The sequence below is a fragment of the Mobula birostris genome, chromosome 12 (assembly GCF_030028105.1).
Source record: "Mobula birostris isolate sMobBir1 chromosome 12, sMobBir1.hap1, whole genome shotgun sequence".
NCBI lineage: Eukaryota > Metazoa > Chordata > Chondrichthyes > Myliobatiformes > Myliobatidae > Mobula > Mobula birostris.
The window spans coordinates 69390728-69410541 of NC_092381.1; the positions used below are offsets into that span (position 1 = coordinate 69390728).

At 40.0% G+C, this 19814-nt stretch overlaps 1 protein-coding gene across 9 annotated transcripts in view; it reads left to right on the forward strand.

Moving 5' to 3' along the window:
• axdnd1 (axonemal dynein light chain domain containing 1) overlaps positions 1 to 19814 on the forward strand; it is a 164437-nt gene that overhangs the window by 83408 nt on the left and 61215 nt on the right. For all 9 annotated transcript variants that reach the window (XR_011888046.1, XR_011888045.1, XM_072274022.1 and 6 more), the window contains 5 exons: positions 8285 to 8386; positions 9810 to 9976; positions 12473 to 12548; positions 13567 to 13801; positions 16156 to 16369. Coding sequence is in view for 7 of the 9 variants with exons in the window: in XM_072274022.1 (XP_072130123.1) it covers positions 8285 to 8386; positions 9810 to 9976; positions 12473 to 12548; positions 13567 to 13801; positions 16156 to 16369 (794 nt within the window). In the remaining 2 variants the exon portion in view is untranslated. The remainder of the gene's footprint in view (positions 1 to 8284; positions 8387 to 9809; positions 9977 to 12472; positions 12549 to 13566; positions 13802 to 16155; positions 16370 to 19814) is intronic.

A 19814-nucleotide genomic window follows, 5' to 3' on the forward strand; every position in this document is an offset into this window, starting at 1 on the left:
GAGAAAAGGCCAAGTTCACTCAACCTATTCTCATAAGGCATGCTCCCTAATCCAGACAACATCTTTGTAAATCTCCTCTGCACCCTTTCTATGGCTTCCACATACTTTCTGTAGTGAGCTGACCAGAAATGAGCACAGTACTCCAAGTAGGGTCTGACCAGGGTCCTATGTAGCTGCAACATTACCTCTCAGCTCCTAAATTCAATTCCATGATTGATGAAGGCCAATACACCGTACGCCTTCTTAACCACAGAGTCAACCTGCACAGCAGCTTTGAGTGTTCTATGGACTCGGACCCCAAGATCCCTCTGATCCTCCACACTGCCAAGAGTCTTACCATTAATACTATATTCTGCCATTATATTTGACCTACCCAAATGAACCACTTCACACATATCTGGGTTGAACTCCACCTGCCACTTCTCAGCCCAGTCTTGCATCCTATCAATGTCCTGCTGTAACCTCTGACAGCCCTCCACTCTATCCACAACACATTCAACCTTTGTGTCATCAGCAAACTGACTAACCCATCCTTCCACTTCCTCATCCAGGTCATTTATAAAAATCACGAAGAGTAAGGGTCCCAGAACAGATCCCTGAGGCACTCCACTGGTGACTAACCTCCAAGCAGAATATGACCTGTCTACAACCACTCTTTGCCTACTGTGGGCAAGCCAGTTTTGGATCCACAAAGCGATGTCCCCTTGGATCTCATGCCTGCTTATTTTCTTAATAAGCCCTGCATGGGGTACCTTATCAAATGCCTTGCTGAAATCCATATACACTACATCTACTGCTCTTCCTTCATCAGTGTGTTCAGTCACATCCTCAAAGAATTCAATCAGGCTCGTAAGGCACGACCTGCCCTTGACAAAGCCATGCTGACTATTCCTAATCATATTAAACCTCTCGAAATGTTCATAAATTCTGCCCCTCAGGATGTTCTCCGTCAACTTACCAACTACTGAGGTAAGACTCACTGGTCTATAATTTCCTGGGCTATCTCTACTCCCTTTCTTGAATAAAGGAACAACATCCACAACCTTCCAATCCTCTGAAACCTCTTCCGTCCCCATTGATAATGCAGACATCATCGCCAGAGGCTCAGCAATCTCCTCCCTCACCTCCCACAGTAGCCTGGGGTACATCTCATCTGGGCCTTGTGACTTATCCAACTTGATGCTTTCCAAAAGCTCCTGTACATCCTCTTTCTTATCACTACAATCACCAGGATCCTTTTCCACAGTGAATACTGAAGTAAAGTATTCATTAAGTACCTCTGCTATTTCCTCTGGTTCCATACACACTTTCCCACTGTCACACTTGATAGGTCCTATTCTTTCACGTCTTATCCTCTTGCTCTTCACATACTTGTAGAATGCCTTGAGGTTTTCTTTAATCCTACCCGCCAAGGACTTCTCATGGCCCCTTCTAGCTCTCCTAATTTCCTTCTTAATCTCTTTCCTATTAGCTTTATAATCTTCTAGATCTCTAACATTACCCAGCTCTTTGAACCTTTTGTAAGCTTTTCTTTTCTTCTTGACTAGATTTATTACAGCCTTTGTACACCACGGTTCCTGTACCCTACCATCCTTTCCCCATTTCATTGGAACGTACCTATGCAGAACTCCACACAAATATCCCCTGAACATTTGCCACATTTCTTCCATACTTTTACCTGAGAACATCTGTTTCCAATTTATGCTTCCAAGTTCCTGCCTGATAGCCTCATAATTCCCCTTACTCCAACTAAATGCTTTTATAATTTGTCTGTTCCTATCTGTCTCCAATGCTATTGTAAAGGATATAGAATTATGATCACTATCTCCAAAATGCTCTCCCACTGAGAGATCTGACACCCAACCAGGTCCATTTCCCAATACCAGATCAAGTACAGCCTTTCCTCTTATAGGCTTATCTACATATTGTGTCAAAAAACCTTCCTGAACACACCTAACAAACTCTACCCCATCTAAACCCCTTGCTCTAGGGAGATGCCAATCGGTATTTGGGAAGTTAAAATCTCCCATCACGACAACTCTGTTATTATTACACCTTTCCAGGATCTGTTTCCCTGACTGCTCCTTGATATCCCTGTTACTATTGGGTGGCCTATAAAAAACACCCAGTAAAGTTATTGACCTCTTCCTGTTCCTAACCTCCACCCACAGAGACTCCATAGACAATCCCTCTGTGGCGTCCATCTTTTCTGCAGCCATGACACTATCTCTGATCAACAGTGCCACTCCCCCACCTCATTTGCCTCCCTCCCTGTCCTTTCTGAAACATCTAAAACCCGGCACTTGAAGTAACCATTCCTGTCCTTGAGCCATCCAAGTCTCTGTAATGGCTACCACATCATATCTCCAAGTACTGATCCATGCTCTAAGCTCATCTGCTTTGTTCACAACACTCCTTGCGTTAAAATAGACACATCTCAAACCTTCGGTCTGTGCACATCCCTTTTCTATCACCTGCCTGTATTCCGTCTCGCACTGTCTACAAGCTTTCTCTATTTGTGAGCCAACCTCCTCTTCCCCAGTCTCTTCAGTTCAGTTTCCACCCCTCAACAATTCTTGTTTAAATGCTTCCCAGTAGCCTTAGCAAACCTCCTGGCCAGGATATTGGTCCCCCTGGGATTCAAGTGCAACCTGTCCTTTTTGTACAGGTCACACCTGCCCCAAAAGAGGTCCCAATGATCCAGAAATCTGAATCCCTGCCCCCTGCTCCAATCCCTCAGCCACGCATTTATCCGCCACCTCATTCTATTCCTATTCTCACTGTTGCGTGGCACAGGCAGTAATCCCGAGATTACTACTTTTGCGGTCCTGCTTCTCAACTTCTTTCCTAACTCCCTGTAGACTTTTTTTTCAGGACCTCTTCCCTTTTCCTACCTATGTCATTGGTACCAATATGTACCACGACCTCTGGCTGTTCTCCCTCCCACTGCAGGATATCTTGGACGTGATCTGAAACATCCCGGATCCTGGCACCTGGGAGGTCAACGACCATCCGCGTTTCTTTCCTGCATCCACAGAATCGCCTGTCTGACCCCCTAACTATAGAGCCCCCTATAACTACTGACTTCCTCTTCCTTTCCCTATCCTTCTGAGCCACAGGGCCAGACTGTGTGCCAGAGGCACGGCCACTGTCACTTCCCCCATGTAGGTTGTTTCCCCCCCCCCCCCCCAAAAGTACTCAAACAGGAGTACTTATTGTCAAGGGGTACAGCCACCGGGGTACTCTCTAGTCCCTGACTCTTCCCCTTCCCCCTCCTGTCTGTGACCCACTTGTCTGTCTCCTGTGGCCCCGCTGTGACCACCTGCCTATAACTCCTTTCTATCACCTCCTCACTCTCCCTGACCAGGCGTAGGTCATTGAGCTGCATCTCTAGTTCCCTAACTCGGTCCCTTAGGAGCTGCAGCTTGACACACCTGGTGCAGATATGGCTGTCCGGGAGGCTGGGAGACTCCAGGACCTCCTACATATAACACCGAGCACAGAAAACTGGCGTCATACAAGTACTTCCTCCTTTCCGCAAATAACACAGGTAAACCTACCTTGCCTCATCCCATTACCGCCTAGGCCCATTGAGCCAAAGCCCGATCACTCTGCTGCCTCTCACTCCACTGCCCGCTCCGAACGCTGCCAGCTGGATATAGCGGTCTTCTTTTTAAACCTTTCGCACTCTACTGGCTTACATTATGCGCCTGCGCAGTCTCGCCTCCCTTTTACCCCAAGTAGTAAAAAACTGCCTGTGCTCTGGAAAACAGCCATTCATTCGTAGCCTTCTTGCTCCGAATCAAAAACAGTTGAAGATTCCTTGCCTTATTAAACCTTTCGTGCTCTACTGGCTGACGTCATGCACCTGCACAGTCTCACCTCTCTTTTACCCTGAGTAGTAAAAAACTGCCTTTGCTCCAGAAAACAGCTGTTCACTCGCAGCTTTCTTGCTCCGAGTCCAGGTAAGGTCAAGGGGAAGATTATCCCTGTTATGGTGGTGGAAGGATGGGTTGTGGGCAGATGTGTGGGAAACAGAGGAGATATGGGTGAGGACAATATCCATAGTGGTGAAAAGAAACTGTGGTTTTTGGAAAACAAGGTTATCTCAGGTGTTCTAGAGTGGAAAGCCTCACCCTGAGAATTATTGCTTGGTTTAATTTACTTAAATAACAGTCCGTAACCTGTGGATTAGTTCTTTAAAGATGGATTTCCAAGATTCTTCACACTGAGCTGTTCATGGATTCAATCCATTTAGAAAGTATATTATTTCACCCTTTTAAACTGGTACTATTAACCTCAGACTTGTCCATGTGGTCCATAGAGGGCTATGGGTAACCAAGGGAATTTCTCAAGTAAGTACATGTTCAGCACAGCATTGTGAGCCAGAGGGCTTGTATTGTGCTGTAGGTTTTCTATGTTTCTAAGAAATCCATTTCCCCCAAAAGTTTAGGTAGCTTTGCCTACCTGAAATTGTGGTGGAATTTAGTGAATCTGCTTGCAGTGCAGTCCATATAAAGACAAAAGTGATCATGTGGCTTTCTATGCCATCATTTAAGTCACTTATCAATATGGTAAATCGTTAAAAATCCATGTTTGGATCTTTGTGGGTCATTCTGTCAAGTTTATTTTCCCTTTTCTCTTTGTCTCCCCTTTGAAAATGTTTCCTCACCAGATGACAATCCCAGTTTCAATACCATGAACTGCAACTACAATGAAGAATCACATAAAGTCTGCATTGGATGCCTGTTGAAAATCCATAGAAACAACAGCACAGAAGTTAGCTTGTTGACTGCCTCTTTTATCTCTTTGCAAGAATTTAACTAGGTTTATCAGACATGATCTATCCTTATACATCCATGCTCACTTTCTCTGATCGCCTGAAATTTTTCCAGGTACTCCATCAGTCTGCTTTTAATTATAAACTCTGTGGACAAAAAATGCATTTGTATAACGGACATACCCTGCCACTTCCCTACTGTGATATTGATCCATGGATATATACAGTAGAGCACAGTTAGAAATCAGATGGTAACATGTAGTTAAGTCCTGCACCCACTTACATATTTTGGGTTTGGGCTGGAGAAGAGCTCACTACACTGAGTTAACGTGAAATGTTGGACCCAGTCTGGGTGAATGGGTTTGAATACAGAACATTACAGGCCCTTTGACAACCTTTTAACCCACTCTAAGGTAAATCTAAACCTCCCCTCCTCATAATCATTCATTTTTCTATCAATCATGTGCTTATCTACGAGTCTCTTAAATGTCCCTAATGTGTTTGCCTCAGGCAATGCTTTCCACACCGTCACCATTCTGTGTAAACAACTTACCTCTGACATCCCCCTGTACTTTCCTCCAATCACTTAAAATGATGCCTCCTCTTATTGGCCATTTCCTCCCTGGTTTTTCTTACACTGTGTATGTAGACCTAGACAATGGACCCACTGGGCCACCAGCAGGGGCTCTGAAGGAAGACTTGGGAGACTTGTTCTGAAAATGTCCACATACCCTCTCCAATTGTCTGAAGAGCTTTGTATCTAGAGACTAAGTTTTCTAATTATTGGTGACTGAGATCTGTGATGTCTGCAGGCAGAATTGCAGCTGTGTACTTGTATTCCAGCTGCTATTTCTGCAGGGTGAAAGCTTCACTAGTCCACAATCAGGTCAAGTGGCAGTGGAGGTGGCAGATCAGTGCTACATTTCCCAGTCTTCTCTCTGCTCCACGAAAGGGGAAATCATGTACTCTTTGGGTTGAGAGAAGCAGATTGTATTCTTCCTAAAGGCTCAGATTGAAATAGACTGGATCCATTCAATGTTTCAGCCAGCGTATGTAAATTCAGAGCTTCTCGTGAAATGTGCACATAATGACTCACTGAACATATAGATAGTGTGTTACTGCCGTTGTCATGGTCAATGCAGTGCTTCTGGAAAGGTCATAGAACTTGTGAGTGCTGGAAACGCCTGTAAGAAAGTTGATCCCCAAGAGACCATTGATTGTTTGAACAGGGCTACAGAGATTTACACAGATATGGGTCGGTTTACACTGAGATAGCGCCTCATTTAAATTGTTTTATTGGATGAAGTAGAAAGGGACAACATCCATCTTCTGTTTCCTTTCGCTCCAATTTGAGCTTCAGAGTAATACAGAAAGCATAATTATATAGAAAGATCTTCCCTAACTAAAAGAACTTTGTTCCTGTATAACTTGAGTGCAGAATGTGTGGTAGCACTTGTGGCTGTTCCCAGCACTTTTGTAGTTTGTATGGTCATTAACGTAAATGAAGCATTTCACTATATGTTTTGATATACATTTGGTTAAAAAAAAAGAATGTGACTCTGAATTGGAGTATCCCCAATGTTCTCACCAACTTTGTTTAAAATCATAAGACTTGAAACCATGTGGGCCTGTTGATTTACCATTCTTTAATGCCATTATTCCTCTTCTTTTAATGTAACTTCCATTAACTTCGGCAGTCTCCATTCCATGTTCAGTGTTAGTTTCCTTGGGATTTCTGGTATGTGATAGTCTTCTTGTAAATACTGAGGCAATTTTCAATGTACATGCTCATTTCAGTATTTAACCTTACAATTTCATCATCAGTTTCCATAATTACTTAAGAAAATAAAGAGGAGAGCAGAAAAAGTAGATTTAGTCTTTTAGCCTGTTCTGCCATTCATCAAGATCGCGGCTGCTCTACCATCTCAGGTGTATTTTCCTCTATTATTCATAAATCCCTTGATGTCATTAATATTTAGAAGTATATCAATGTTTTGAATAAACTCCTTGACCAAGCTCTGCAGCCCTACAGCAAATTCCATTGTTTCATCACCATACCAGTAAAATAATTTTTTCTTCATCTCGATCCACAGTGGATTATCTCTTTTGTGAAACTGTGTGCCTTGTTCTGGACTCCTCAGCCAGGGTAAACATGCTTTCTCTATCCAGTTGGTTAAACCCTGTGAGAACCTTAACAAGTTTCTCTGAGTCTCTCGTTATTTTAAACACAAGAGAATACAGACTGAGTCTACTTTCTGTTATATAGCAACCCTGTCACCTCTGGAAACAGGCCAGTCAAGCATTTCTACACTTTCTCTAAGGCAGTTATATCTTGCATTAAGGTGTGGAGATTAAAATGGTACAGAATTTTCCAGGTATGATCTCAAGGCTCATCAAAACATCTTTGCTTTGTACTCAAATTCTCTCTTAATATTGGCCAACATATTGTTTGATTTTCTACTTGCTTGCTACATCTGCATCTGCATGTACAAGGACGTCTAGGTCATAATCTGGTCTCTCACCAGTGCGAGAAAAAAGCTCTACTTTTCTGTTTTGCGCAGCAAAGTGGATAACTTCACATATGATTCCATCTGCTTTGTTCCCATCTATTCACACAGCTGGGCTAGATTACTTGAAGGCCCATTCTCCTCCCACCTTGAAATCGCTCCTGGTTTGTACCATCAGAAGACCTGCAAACGTGACTTTTTATCCCTTCACCCAGTATAATCTTTCAACCAAACTCCAAAAAATGTTATATTCACGTCCAAGTTAACACATAAGTTGCACTTTACGTTACACTTGGGACTCAAATAGTTAGAGGTGCTTTTGTAAATCATAATTTATAGGAATATTGAGGCAAAGTTTGATGACATCTGGCAATTTAGGCAATTGAAATATTTTGCACGAGTATTTTCAAATTGTATAAAGGTAGTAAAAAACCGATTAATTTTATTATATTTTACCATAACAAAGAAGTGAATGGTGTAGCAAAATATAACTCAAATAACATTCCATTCCTGGTTTAAGCATTGATATTTGGCACTGAGTGGCATGGAATAAGTTTCACAGATAAACTCTACATGTAGAGTGAAGAAAGTGGGCTAATTGCCTTGGCACCATAAACTGATCTTTTAAAATTTGTATTTTATTGAGATAGGTCCTTCTGGCCCTTCAAAACGCAGTAGCCAGCAACCCCCAGTTTAACCCTAGACTAATCACAGGACAATTTACAATGACCAATTAACCTACTAACTGATATGTCTTTGGACTGTGGGAGGAAACTGCGGCACCTGGAGGAAATCCACATGGTCACAGAGAGAAAGTAGAAACTCCTTACATGCAGTGGCGGGAATTAAACCCTGGTCACTGGTACTGTAAAGCACTGCCCCATATTGTAAAATATAAAATTCTAATCTGTTAATTCTCTTTTAGATTACAGTTCCTTTGGAGTTGGTATATACAGTAAAGTCTTGGTCAAATCTTTATCCATTTCTTTCTTTGCAGGTAACTGAAGAGCACAATCTTAAACTGGTTCATGATCTTGAAGTCAGTGAAAAACTCTGGACTAAAATTGCACAACATTTTGTTGTAATGCTTGGCACGAAGGTAGATTTTTGATTTCATGAATTACTTATATGGATTCACAAATTTCTCATCTGTATTTTAAAATCTAAAAGAATGAAGAAATGGTACTTATTTTCATTCGGCGTGAAGAGGGCAGAATTGTACTGAGCTGTACAACTGATTCCTGTGATTTTGATAATTATCGTGAGTTCTTTGTCGGCTATAACCACTTTGTAATGTTTACAAGACTTTACTTGTACTGCAACAATGAAAATTTGAAAAATACTATGCAATCTTAGAATGGTTTTGGTAATACATTAAGATTTTCACAAAGTACTGCAGATTTGTCCTAGATTTCTTTAAAATTTCAAGCAGAAGATTATGAACTAATGTCAGCTAACTTGGAAAATAACATAGCATGATTAATATTGCCTTGGAGCACTGCAAGTGTTGTGGAGTCATGGAGCTATCTGCAAATCCATTGAATATTTCATAAAATCAATAAAATAGTGGCTTTGGCTAGAAACTGTAGGCTTTAAAGATTACAATATTCTTTAATTACTATTATCAAAGAATTGTTTGCAGTTAATGGCTCCAAGTTGTCTGAATATATAAACAAGGGATTCTGCTAATGCTGGAAATCTTGAACAACAAACACAAATTGCTGAAGGAACTCTGCAGGTCAGGCAGCATCTATGGAGGGGAATAAGCAGTCGACATTTTAGGCTGAGGCCCTTCATCAGCCCTGGGATTCATCATGTCTGAACATATGATTACTTGGTCTAGCCTTTAAAAATGTACAGAACATTCTGACCACCTTGCACTGAAGTGGGGAAAAAGTGTAAAGGATAGTTAATATATTAAATAACTGGGGACCAATGAAGAATAATTATCAGAGAAATTATTAATTGGTCTCAAGGGACAATTCTCCAAGAGGACTACAACCTTGTCGTAGTGTTTGGAGGCTTGCGTAGTATGTTGGCTGGAGCCAGGGCCTTGTGCTTTAGCTCTTTGTAGAGTCACCCATGCCAAGCAGGTCAGGGTAGAGGCCAGACTTAGAGCATTCCACTGGTTTTCCAGGTTTGGGAGTTAAGTTCAGGGATAACAAACCTGACTGGTCAAAAAACGATTGTTAGAGAAACAACAATGAAGAATCCTTCTATAGAGAGATGGAGGACATTCACTGCTGCCCTAGTGCTAGCAGCATAATGGACAGCAAGTAAGTCAAGAGACAATGGTGAATGCCATATGGCATTTTAAAGTCCGTTGCTTTTGTGGAAAAATTAGCTTACTTAATGACATAATCCAATTGACTATTCAGATAGTCAGAATCTTCAAAATTTGCTTCTGTGTTATGAAGTTTTTATATTGTGGAAAGTGGATTGTATCTTGAAAAGGTCTATCAATGTATGATAATCTTTATATACAACTTGAAACTTTTGCGGTTTTATCTTGATACTGTAAGGATGCAGAAGATCAGGCTAAATTACAGCAAGTTACCGCAGACTGGAGAGACAAAATGAAGAAGTTCACTAAAAATCTGCAAGATGTGGAGAATTCAAGTCTGGAAAAAAGAAAATTGATTCTGTCTGGTTTGCAAAAATGGCACGAATATTTATTAGAAAATAAATTGTAAGTATTGTTGACCACCTGGATCACTTTAGATGAGATAGTGACACTGAGTCATGTGACACCCAAAATATAAAAAAAACTTTTAAAATATCCACCTATTCAATTTCTTTTATCTATTATTTTCTCCCAATTCAATACTATACTTGAGTGCAGGCCAAGTAGCTCCAAACCTGTTGTAGCAAATAAAGGAGAAACTGGTTATTTTCTGAACACTTTCCACTCATTTACCATCATTTTACCTTTTTAAAAAAACTTGTCCAGTTTACTATGGTGAATTTCTGCCCCTATTTATCACATCACATTTATCCAAATGTGAATCTTAGTAACTGCTTTGCATTTCTCTGTACCAAATATTAGATGCAATGTTGAATCCTATGTAAATTTTCATGCATCACTTGACTTGAATTGAAATTGGTGCAGGGATACAAACATTATGGAAGTGAACCAATGGTTAAAGAGACTGGAAGTAACTGGTGTGCTGGGGACTAAAGGACTTAAAAACAGTAAAAAGTGGAGTCAAGATAGTTTTAATAGTTCTCAACAAATAGAAGATAAAAGAGATCGGTTTTAATAGAAAGAGTAATAGGCTATGAGCATTAGCAAGCACTGGTAAAGGGGCAAGTGAAGACAGAATAATTAAACTAGGTAAATTACATGAATAAATTATGAGAGTAGTAAGACAATAGGATAAAGAGAAACAGCTTGCACAAACTGAATTTCCCCATATTTGTCCAAGAAGAATCTCAGAGTAACTGAATATCAATGATATTTTGATATTCAGTGGCTACTGAGGTATAGCATCAACATCCTGCTAATCAGAGCTTGGAGAGTTCTCTCATGCAGACCTCTCAGTGGTATTCTTGTCGCCACCATCTGCTTCTCTTCATGCAAAGTATGACATGCCATATACAATCTCCTGCATTGGAATGTCTCCAATTTTCACTCAAACCTAGTGATTCTCATGGTGAAGTTGTTCGATATAAAGGGTTTGCTCAGAGCAATTTGCTGTTAATAGACTCTGTTATGCTGTACTTCACACATTACATGCTCTATCATTAAATAATCTGTATTTTCCTGTTTACTTTTGAGTTTGTTGTCAAAGCAATTTTTAAATGTGACACGTTAACTTACATTAAGCATTAAACACTTACATTTATACAGAGACACATATACCCAATAAGTCTGCAGCCATCAGTTTGTTTAAATTATTGGTTGCTGAATTTCCTTTTTTTTAGATATTCACATGTATTTGATCCTGGTCACAATTTTTTTTTAAACCTGCAATTTTTCAAATTTGATGAGATCAAAGAAATGATTACCTAGTGGTTTCCCTAGGAAAAAGGACACCCAAATTATAAGCATTGTTCTCGGATTAGTTTGCCATTGGTAGTATGTTCTTTGATTTGAGAAGTTCAAATACTATAATCATATATTTTTTGTTATTGCTACTGTGTATATGTTGTGCTCATTGCTTGGGAGCTGCAATCAAAGTCAAAAATATTCTGTTTTCATTCAAAAGCAAAAAAGAATATGTGTTGCCATGTAATATAAACAATCAATAAAGTTATTTGACTGACATAAGAGCTTAAGAATTAGGATTTAGAGTGTGCCAGATACTTGTCCCACCATTCAATAAGGTGGTGGTTTCAGCTACACATTTTTGTCTGTTCTGTTTTCCATAAATTTTGGCTGGCCAATTGATTCCTTGTTACACTGTAAAACTACGTGTCTATCTGTGCAGATAAAATTGTTTTCTGTAACAAAGTGTGTTGTTGCTACAGAAGGGCACACTAATGACTCTCTAGGAAATTATTGGCAAATGGAATGTACTTTTCAGTCCTGTGAAAAAACTGAGAAAACCTTTAATAAAAACATGTTTTGTTATTATACCTGAGAAAAGATTCAAAGTACATTTGATATCAAAGTATATGTAAATTATACAACTTTGAGAATCATCTGCTTACAGGTAGCCACAAAGCAAGAAACCTGAGAGAACCCAATTAAAAAAAAAACACATACTGTACCTTGCAAACAATAGAAGCAAGCAACAGCATTCCGAATCAAATTGAGTCCATAGACACGAATCCCTGGAACAGCCAGTGTATGCCCAAAGCCTTGGAATCAGTTCATTATGTAATGGAGCAAACTGCTGTGAAGCTTGCAGACATGAAGCTTGTAGCAGAGGGAGCAGACTCACAGCCTCAATGCCGCGGAGACAGGAGTGAACATCGTGTGAGAGTGAACAAAGACTGTAGATGTCTGGACTGTGCTGCCAGGGGTATTAGTGGATGCAGATATGATAGTGGCATTTATGAGACTGTCAGGTGGGCACATTATAATGGAGGGATATGGATCATACGCAGGGAGGAGAGATTAATTTAATTTGGCATCATGTTTGGCACAGCCATCATGGGCAGAAAGGTCTATTTGTATGCTTTACTATATAAACGTTATTTAGAAATATACCAATATTTCTGATAATTTATATTGTTTTAGGAGACATCAAGGAATGAAAAGTATTCCTAAAGACGTGTTGCATGCGCTTTTAAATGATCTAAAAGACTGGCACGAGGTGAGCAGGTCACTTGAATAATTTTTTGTTTTGTAGTATTTTCTTTGTAATTGGAACTTATAGATATGATTGTTTCATAAAATAATAATGCATTGAATGAATTCAACTAATAGCCAAAATTATAGTTGTTTTGTCAAAATAGGTCATTGATAATGTGACCAGATTTTCAGATGAGTCATGTCTAAAATCTCTTCATAGGTTCTAATCTAAAACTAAGTACCAGAGATCCTGGAAATCAGAAAGCAACAGAAAATGTTGGCACTGTTCATCAAGTATTCACAGGCTTTATTTCCCTGACCACAGAAATCACTTCACGCGCAGAGAACTAGCATATTCTATTTTTTATTTCTCTTTCATAATAGTTATACTTGCTTTTTATATTTTTTTAAGCTTTCCTCATTTCAAATAATCTTCTCCCTTTCTGAGAAAGGTCACCTTTTTTCCAGTCCACCAACAGAACATATCAAGATACAAAGAATTGCTAAAACATTAAAAGCTTGAATGGAGTACTGATGGCAGCTTTGATTCGTGACATCTCTGGAACCAAATTTGATCTGAAGTGACTTTTGGACTCTGCTTGATGCCTTTTAATTTTCTCAAAATGGTATTAAATTGCTTCAGCCCAAACCCCGAGATGCCCAATGAGCAGTGCCAACATTTTCTGTTTCTCTTCCAGATTTCCAGTATCTGCAGAGCTTGTTTTTGATAAATGTAAATGCAGAGACTTTAGACAGGATTCTTCTGAAAAGCCAGTCACTTGTTTAGTGACATTCATTTGGTAGTGCAAACCTGCCGATAATTTGAATGGGACATATTATCGTTGAGAACAAAAATATACAATATTAGTACTGGCTATAATTTAGTCAGCATTTTGACGTATTTTTTTACAACTTTAATCAGTGACTTTGCGAACTTACATGTGCCAGAATATTCATATGTCAGAAAATACTGTATGATTTTTATTTAAGCACAGTCTCAACAAATCTGCTATCTCTAAATTAGGTTTTCTTTTCTTCAGATGATTTCTCAAGACTATGAGCAGTTTGAAGGGTCATTGCTCCTAGCTAATCAAGAAGCGCTGTCAGAGATAATGCAGCTGCAAAGTGACTGGACTGATCTCAGCCTGGTACTCTTTAGTCGTCACCAGTGGGCCTTTGATGAAAAATTGCCTGAGCAGATAACAATGGAAAAGTTAAACAACAGCGTTGATGCACTCTCTCAGCGGTGTGAGATCATGCTGTCAGGGGAAAATGGTATTTCTGAAGTTCTTTTACTCATTTTTTTCCAATTAAAGACTTCTGTTATACAACATCTACAGTTGATGGCCTGTCACTAACTGGTCCATACAAAAAATTTACTTGTCTGTAAATTTTGCGAAAGTTCTAGCAAAGGGTTTAAAGCAAGAAATGAATAATCGCAGGTCTCAGTCCAAAACATCAACTGTTTATTCATTTCCTTAAAATCTGGCTGACCTGCTAAGTTCCACGAGCATTTCATGTATGCATGTTGCTCTGGATTTCCAGCATCAAGCAGCATTTCTTGTGTTTACAACAGGTTTCTGCTACAGCTTTCCTCTACCAAAAGTCATATTGAAGAATTCAGTGAATCTGAGGAACATACTTACCTTTATTAACTACGTGGTCATGAGAAACCAATACAATGTTCAGATTTCATATTTATATCTCACTCTGTCACCAGAGAGCTGCTTTGTGAACACAAGAAGATAAGAATATTGGGGCAGGAATAGGCCTCAATCTTTCAAATGTTTATCTATCTCCACCTTAAATATAACTAATCGTTGGCCTCCCCCAGCCTCAAGGATTGACAACCCTCTGAGAGAACAAATTTTCTCATACCTCAGTTTTAGATGAATGGTCCCTTATCTTGTATCTGTCCCCTTGCTTGTGAGTCTCTCACTTGTGGTAACATCTCGGTAGTTACTTATCAACCTCTCTTTGGATCTTACGTGTTTGAAAAAGGTCACACCTCATTCTTCTAAGCTCCACAGAATATAAACCCATTTGGCTGGTCTCTCTTGATAGGACAACCTTTTCAGTAATTAGCCTGATGAATCTCCTTTGGACCACCTCCGATGCTACTAGATCCATTTTTAGGTAAGTGGGCTGAAACCGTGTAAAGTATTCTAGATGGCGTCTCACCAACTCCTGGTAAAACTGTTACAAAAGCTCCCTATTCTTAATCTCCAACCCACTTGCAACAAAGTCCAATGTGCCCAAGAAAGTTTGCCATTGTGAATCTGTTACCGCTGTTGGAGGTTGTTGAAGGGAAACCGAAGGTGCATTAGGAAGGTCTGCTGTGCAATGGAATTCAGAATTTTAAAGTTTATAATGGAGCCCATTTGTTTAATCTGCTTATGAACCATCACAAATGCATCACAGAATATTTTAGAAATAAAGGAAGAAAGACTTATCTTTAAGTAGTGCCTTTTGTGCCTCTTTCATAATATCTCAAAGTGATCTCCAGTCTATGAAGTTCCTTTCACATGTAATTATTGATGTAAAGTAAGAAACTTTAGCAAGCTTCCACACTTTAAAAAAATGATATTGATTGAGGAATAGATGTTGTCTGGCACTGCCCCTCACTTTTCTTCAAAATAGTGCCATGAAGTACCATATATGCAAGTTATTTTAAAGTTTTCTTTCATCCATGAGATAAAGCTCTTACTTCTTGATATTGCATTGAAGTGTCATCATGGAATCTAATCCCAGATTGTTTTAGTTCAAAGACATAAGGGATTTATTGCTGTGTTAATCCTGGAATGGTGAAATAGAATTGGCTTTAGTATTTAGCAGAACTTCATTTGGAAAGCCATAGATATCCTGAGGTTGTAAACATGAGTTACAAAGAAAGCAAAAAACTATAAATTGTTTATGTTTTTGCTCGCTCTATAACTGTACTCTAAATGGAAAGATCTACAATTCTACAACTCATCTATGGTTTCAGCACATCCCAAACCTCGTTATAACCTGTGATATAAAACTACTGAAGTTGTGGAGTGCAGGAATGGTAGTAATTAATTTATATGTAACATGGTCCCTCAAGCATCAATGTTTTAAGAAAATCACAAACAGGAGAAAATCTGTAGATGCTGAAAATCCAAGGAACACGCACAAACTGCTGTTTAAGGATGTCATTTAAGGGATAGATATGAGTGTGAACAGCCTTTCTTTCAATTATGTCTTAGTTTCTTTTACATCCACTAGATAAGACAAAGGATGCTTCTTGTAATTTCCCCTGTGAAAGTCAGTACTCTCCCTACAACTGAACTGAAGTGGATGTCTCTGACCTGGGGGTTCATTTCATAACTTAGTGAGGGTGCTATAACTGAGACAAAGTTGTAACTTGTATTTTGATCTACTGTAAGGTTTTGATTGATTAAAATTTAACATGTTGAATACGCCAGGGCAGAACAAAGTGTCTGGTGATGCAGTGAATTAGAATACTGTTCTTAATCAATGAGATTGAGAGTTTTCCTTTTCCCTAATCCTATAAACACAATGAGCTCACACTCTTTCAATCCAGATCACAATAGACCAAGAATTATTATGGATTGCTGAAACAATTTTATCTGTGGTTATTTTAACAGGCACTGCTTGGCATTTAATGAAGTTCCAGGACACATTTGAATCCTGTCAAACTAAATCTGACTTTGTCAATCTAGAAGATAAAAGATTGATAGAACAGAATTTGCTGAAGCTTTCTGACTTCTTCCCTACATTGATTAGTCAATTGGAAGAGACAGTGAAACTAACAGCAACACAGAATGAAGGGGAGAAAGAAAGCAATCTCCCAGATATCAGGTATTATTAATTGTACAGTTTCATTACTTGTTTCTCTCTCCACAGGTGCAGTCTGATATGCTCAGTATTTTAAGGATTTTCTGTTTTAATTTCAAATTTGCATGTTTATGTTTAATTATTTTCTTATTTCAAGAATGAAGTTAGAAAGCATGTTCACAAATCTCTGGTAAAATATTTAAATCCCAACAAAACCAAATTTTAACAATTATAAGCAAATAAAAATTATTTTTAAATAGCTTCCCATTGGGTGACTGAAGGGCAGGGAAGGAACTCTGGCTGCAATGCTTTCCATAAAGCTTTACAGATCTCCGAAACTATGGAGGACACATTTCGCTTTTACGAAAAAAGATGCTCGCTTTAAACTTGTTTACCCCGGCAAAGACTACCATGACCATGAAGCCTTGCACGGGCAGGTGTGTGCGCATGCGCGACATGCCCGAATTACAGAGCGACGCAGACACACCAACGCACAAGTATAAATGCTCACAATGCATGTAGGCCACTTGCGTAGGTGACGGCATCCATTTGACGCAGAAGTATAAATCAGCGTTAAGTTTATTTCAGTGCTGTTCTCATGATTTTTCTGTGTGTAACCCAGGGAAGAATTCAAGGGCTTTCCCAACTTTAAGCAGCTTCAATCATCAACTTGTCCATATTGACACTCAGTAATTGCAGGCAATATTAGGAGTCCAGAGCTCCATCTAACTAGAGCTAGTTCATTTCATGCCCACATCCTTAAAGAAGAGATGGTCACTGATTCCAACCTTTGCTGGAACAAATTGCTCAAAGACAAAAATATGGACAAGGCATATTCATCCCATTTTATCTATGCATATTTGTGTTCTTGGGAGCACAGAAAGCTACAAATATCTGAAATGAAGCACTTGTGGAATGAAGTGTCCAGTGGGGGGATCTTGAGAAATATACTTGAGACCAGGCCCCAGTGCAGAAAAAACATTGAATGTCCTCGTAAGTTTGGTCAATGAGTGCATCGACAAAGACCTCTTGCCAACTACTGTGCAACTTATCACTACTTCAACAACATACACATGCAAAATTGTGCACACATTTCTACCTGTGCAGATCTAGCAGACCCCTCATACAGACACATTGCAGTACACATTTGCCTTGAATTTGCAGAAGGGAGGATACAATCACTGCTTGCTTGGATGGGAAGATTGGGAAAGGTGGGGGTGAGGCCAGGAGGCACAGTGGGAGGAGAGTACTGTATATCCTGGTGGTATGGTGTGGTGGAAGACTTTTTTTTAATGTACGGAAAATAGAGATTCAACCTAATATGCACAAAAAGGCCAGAATGCTTGTGATCAATACCTGAAGTGTTGTTTGAACTGTCATTAAAGCTGAAGAAGTTTGGTGATATAACAAGGTAGAAATTCATTCACAAACAAGAGAAAATCTGCAGATGCTGGAAATCCAAGCAACACATAAAACTCTGGAGGAACTCAGCAGTCCAGGCAGCATCTATGAAAAAAAAGTACCGTTGATATTTTAGGCTGAGAACCTTTGGCAGGTCATTCTGGGTTTTGAGCATTAAATGAATAATGTACTGAGGTAAAATGATACAAAATTTTGAAACAGTTTAGTGCAGGGGTCCCCAACCTTTTTTGCACTGCGGACCGGCTTAAGATTGCCAATATTCTTGCGGACTGGCCGACCCGGGGGGGGGTGCGCGAGGGAGGTAGGGTTGCCAACAGACAAGAGTAGTGTTTGCCCCGAGAAAGACTACAATGACCATGAAGCCTTGCGCGGGCACCAGTCCGCATGCGTGTACCTGCCGATATTATTCTCTGCAACACACATCAAAGTTGCTGGTGAACGCAGCAGACCAGGCAGCATCTGTAGGAAGAGGTGCAGTCGACGTTTCAGGCCGAGACCCTTCGTCAGGACTAACTGAAGGAAGGGTGAGTGAGGGATTTGAAAGTTGGAGGGGGAGGGGGATGTTTCCTATCATTTTGGATCTCCCCCTCCCCCTCCAACTTTCAAATCCTTTACTCACCCTTCCTTCAGTTAGTCCTGACGAAGGGTCTCGGCCTGAAACGTCGACTGTACCTCTTCCTAGAGATGCTGACTGGCCTGCTGCGTTCACCAGCAACTTTGATGTGTGTTGCTTGAATTTCCAGCATCTGCAGAATTCCTGTTGTTATTCTCTGCAAACCGTTTTTGGCGATTCTGTTCGGGGGCGGGGGCAGGGGGGGGGTGTTAATCACGACCGGAATATTGGTAATAAGTGGCTAATACACTCAATTTCGTTTCTAAAAGGGTTTATCTAACGAATTTAATATTAAACACGCTGCGCATATTTTCCTCGCATGAATATAGTGATAAGTCAATCATCAGGGGAGGACAGGGAGCTTGAAGTGTTGAACGAACTTCCAGTAGAAGTGGTAGAGGCAGGTTCGATATCATCATTTAAAGTTAAATTGGATAGCTGTATGGATAGGAAAGGAATGGAGGGTTATGGGCTGAGTGCAGGTCGGTGAGACTAGGGGAGAGTAGCTTTCGGCACGGACTAGAAGGGCCGAGATCGCCTATTTCCGTGCTGTAATTGTTATATGGTTATGTAAGTCACTTATAATAGCATCATAACATTTTAAGTAACGTTTGGATATTGAACACACAGCACATATTTTCCTCGTATGAACATATAAGATCATTGCAACACACCAATATCGCTGAATCAGTGGGAGCTCTGAGCTGAATACTTGTTTCCCTGAAACGAGACGGTGCTATCGAGGGGTGATGGGAGACAGCGATACTCGAAGGGGGTTCCTTATGTCCAGTCTATTCCACAATTTAGTTTTCGTTACATTCATCGCAGAGATATGTTGGAAATGGAAGCAACGTTTTCAGTACTTTCGTGGCTATTTCAGGATATTCAGCCTTGACTTTGATCCGGAATGCTGGCAGAGATGTTATGTCAAATATACTTTTCAGCCCACCGTCATTTGCAAGCTCGAGGAGTTGATCTCCTTCCTGCGCTGACATGGATGACGCATGGGTAATGACCTCGCGTGCGTAATGAGCTCAACAGTGGGCGTGACAGGGAATGAGGAAAGGTGCAGCTGACTCCTATCGTCAAATCATTTCGTTTCGCTGCGGCCCGGTAGCGCATGCTTTGCGGCCCAGTGGTTGGGGACCGCCGGTTTAGTGCATACAAAGGAGGATAAAATTCTATCCTGTCAAGTCTTATAATCTGGAGATTTGGGGAGAGGAAGGTAAAACTGAACAGGAAGTATATAGTAGGATAAAAGGCAAAAGAAATAAAAAAACGAGATAAACTTTCTTCATAATTTATAGAACCAAAGTGCATTCCTGCTGTCCTGTTAAATTACCAGGTGCCCCTCTACAGTGTTGAATTGGCTGCCAACAGATCTTTACTGAATGCTAGTATTCCAAATTTCTGTTTGATGGAATTAAAATGGGT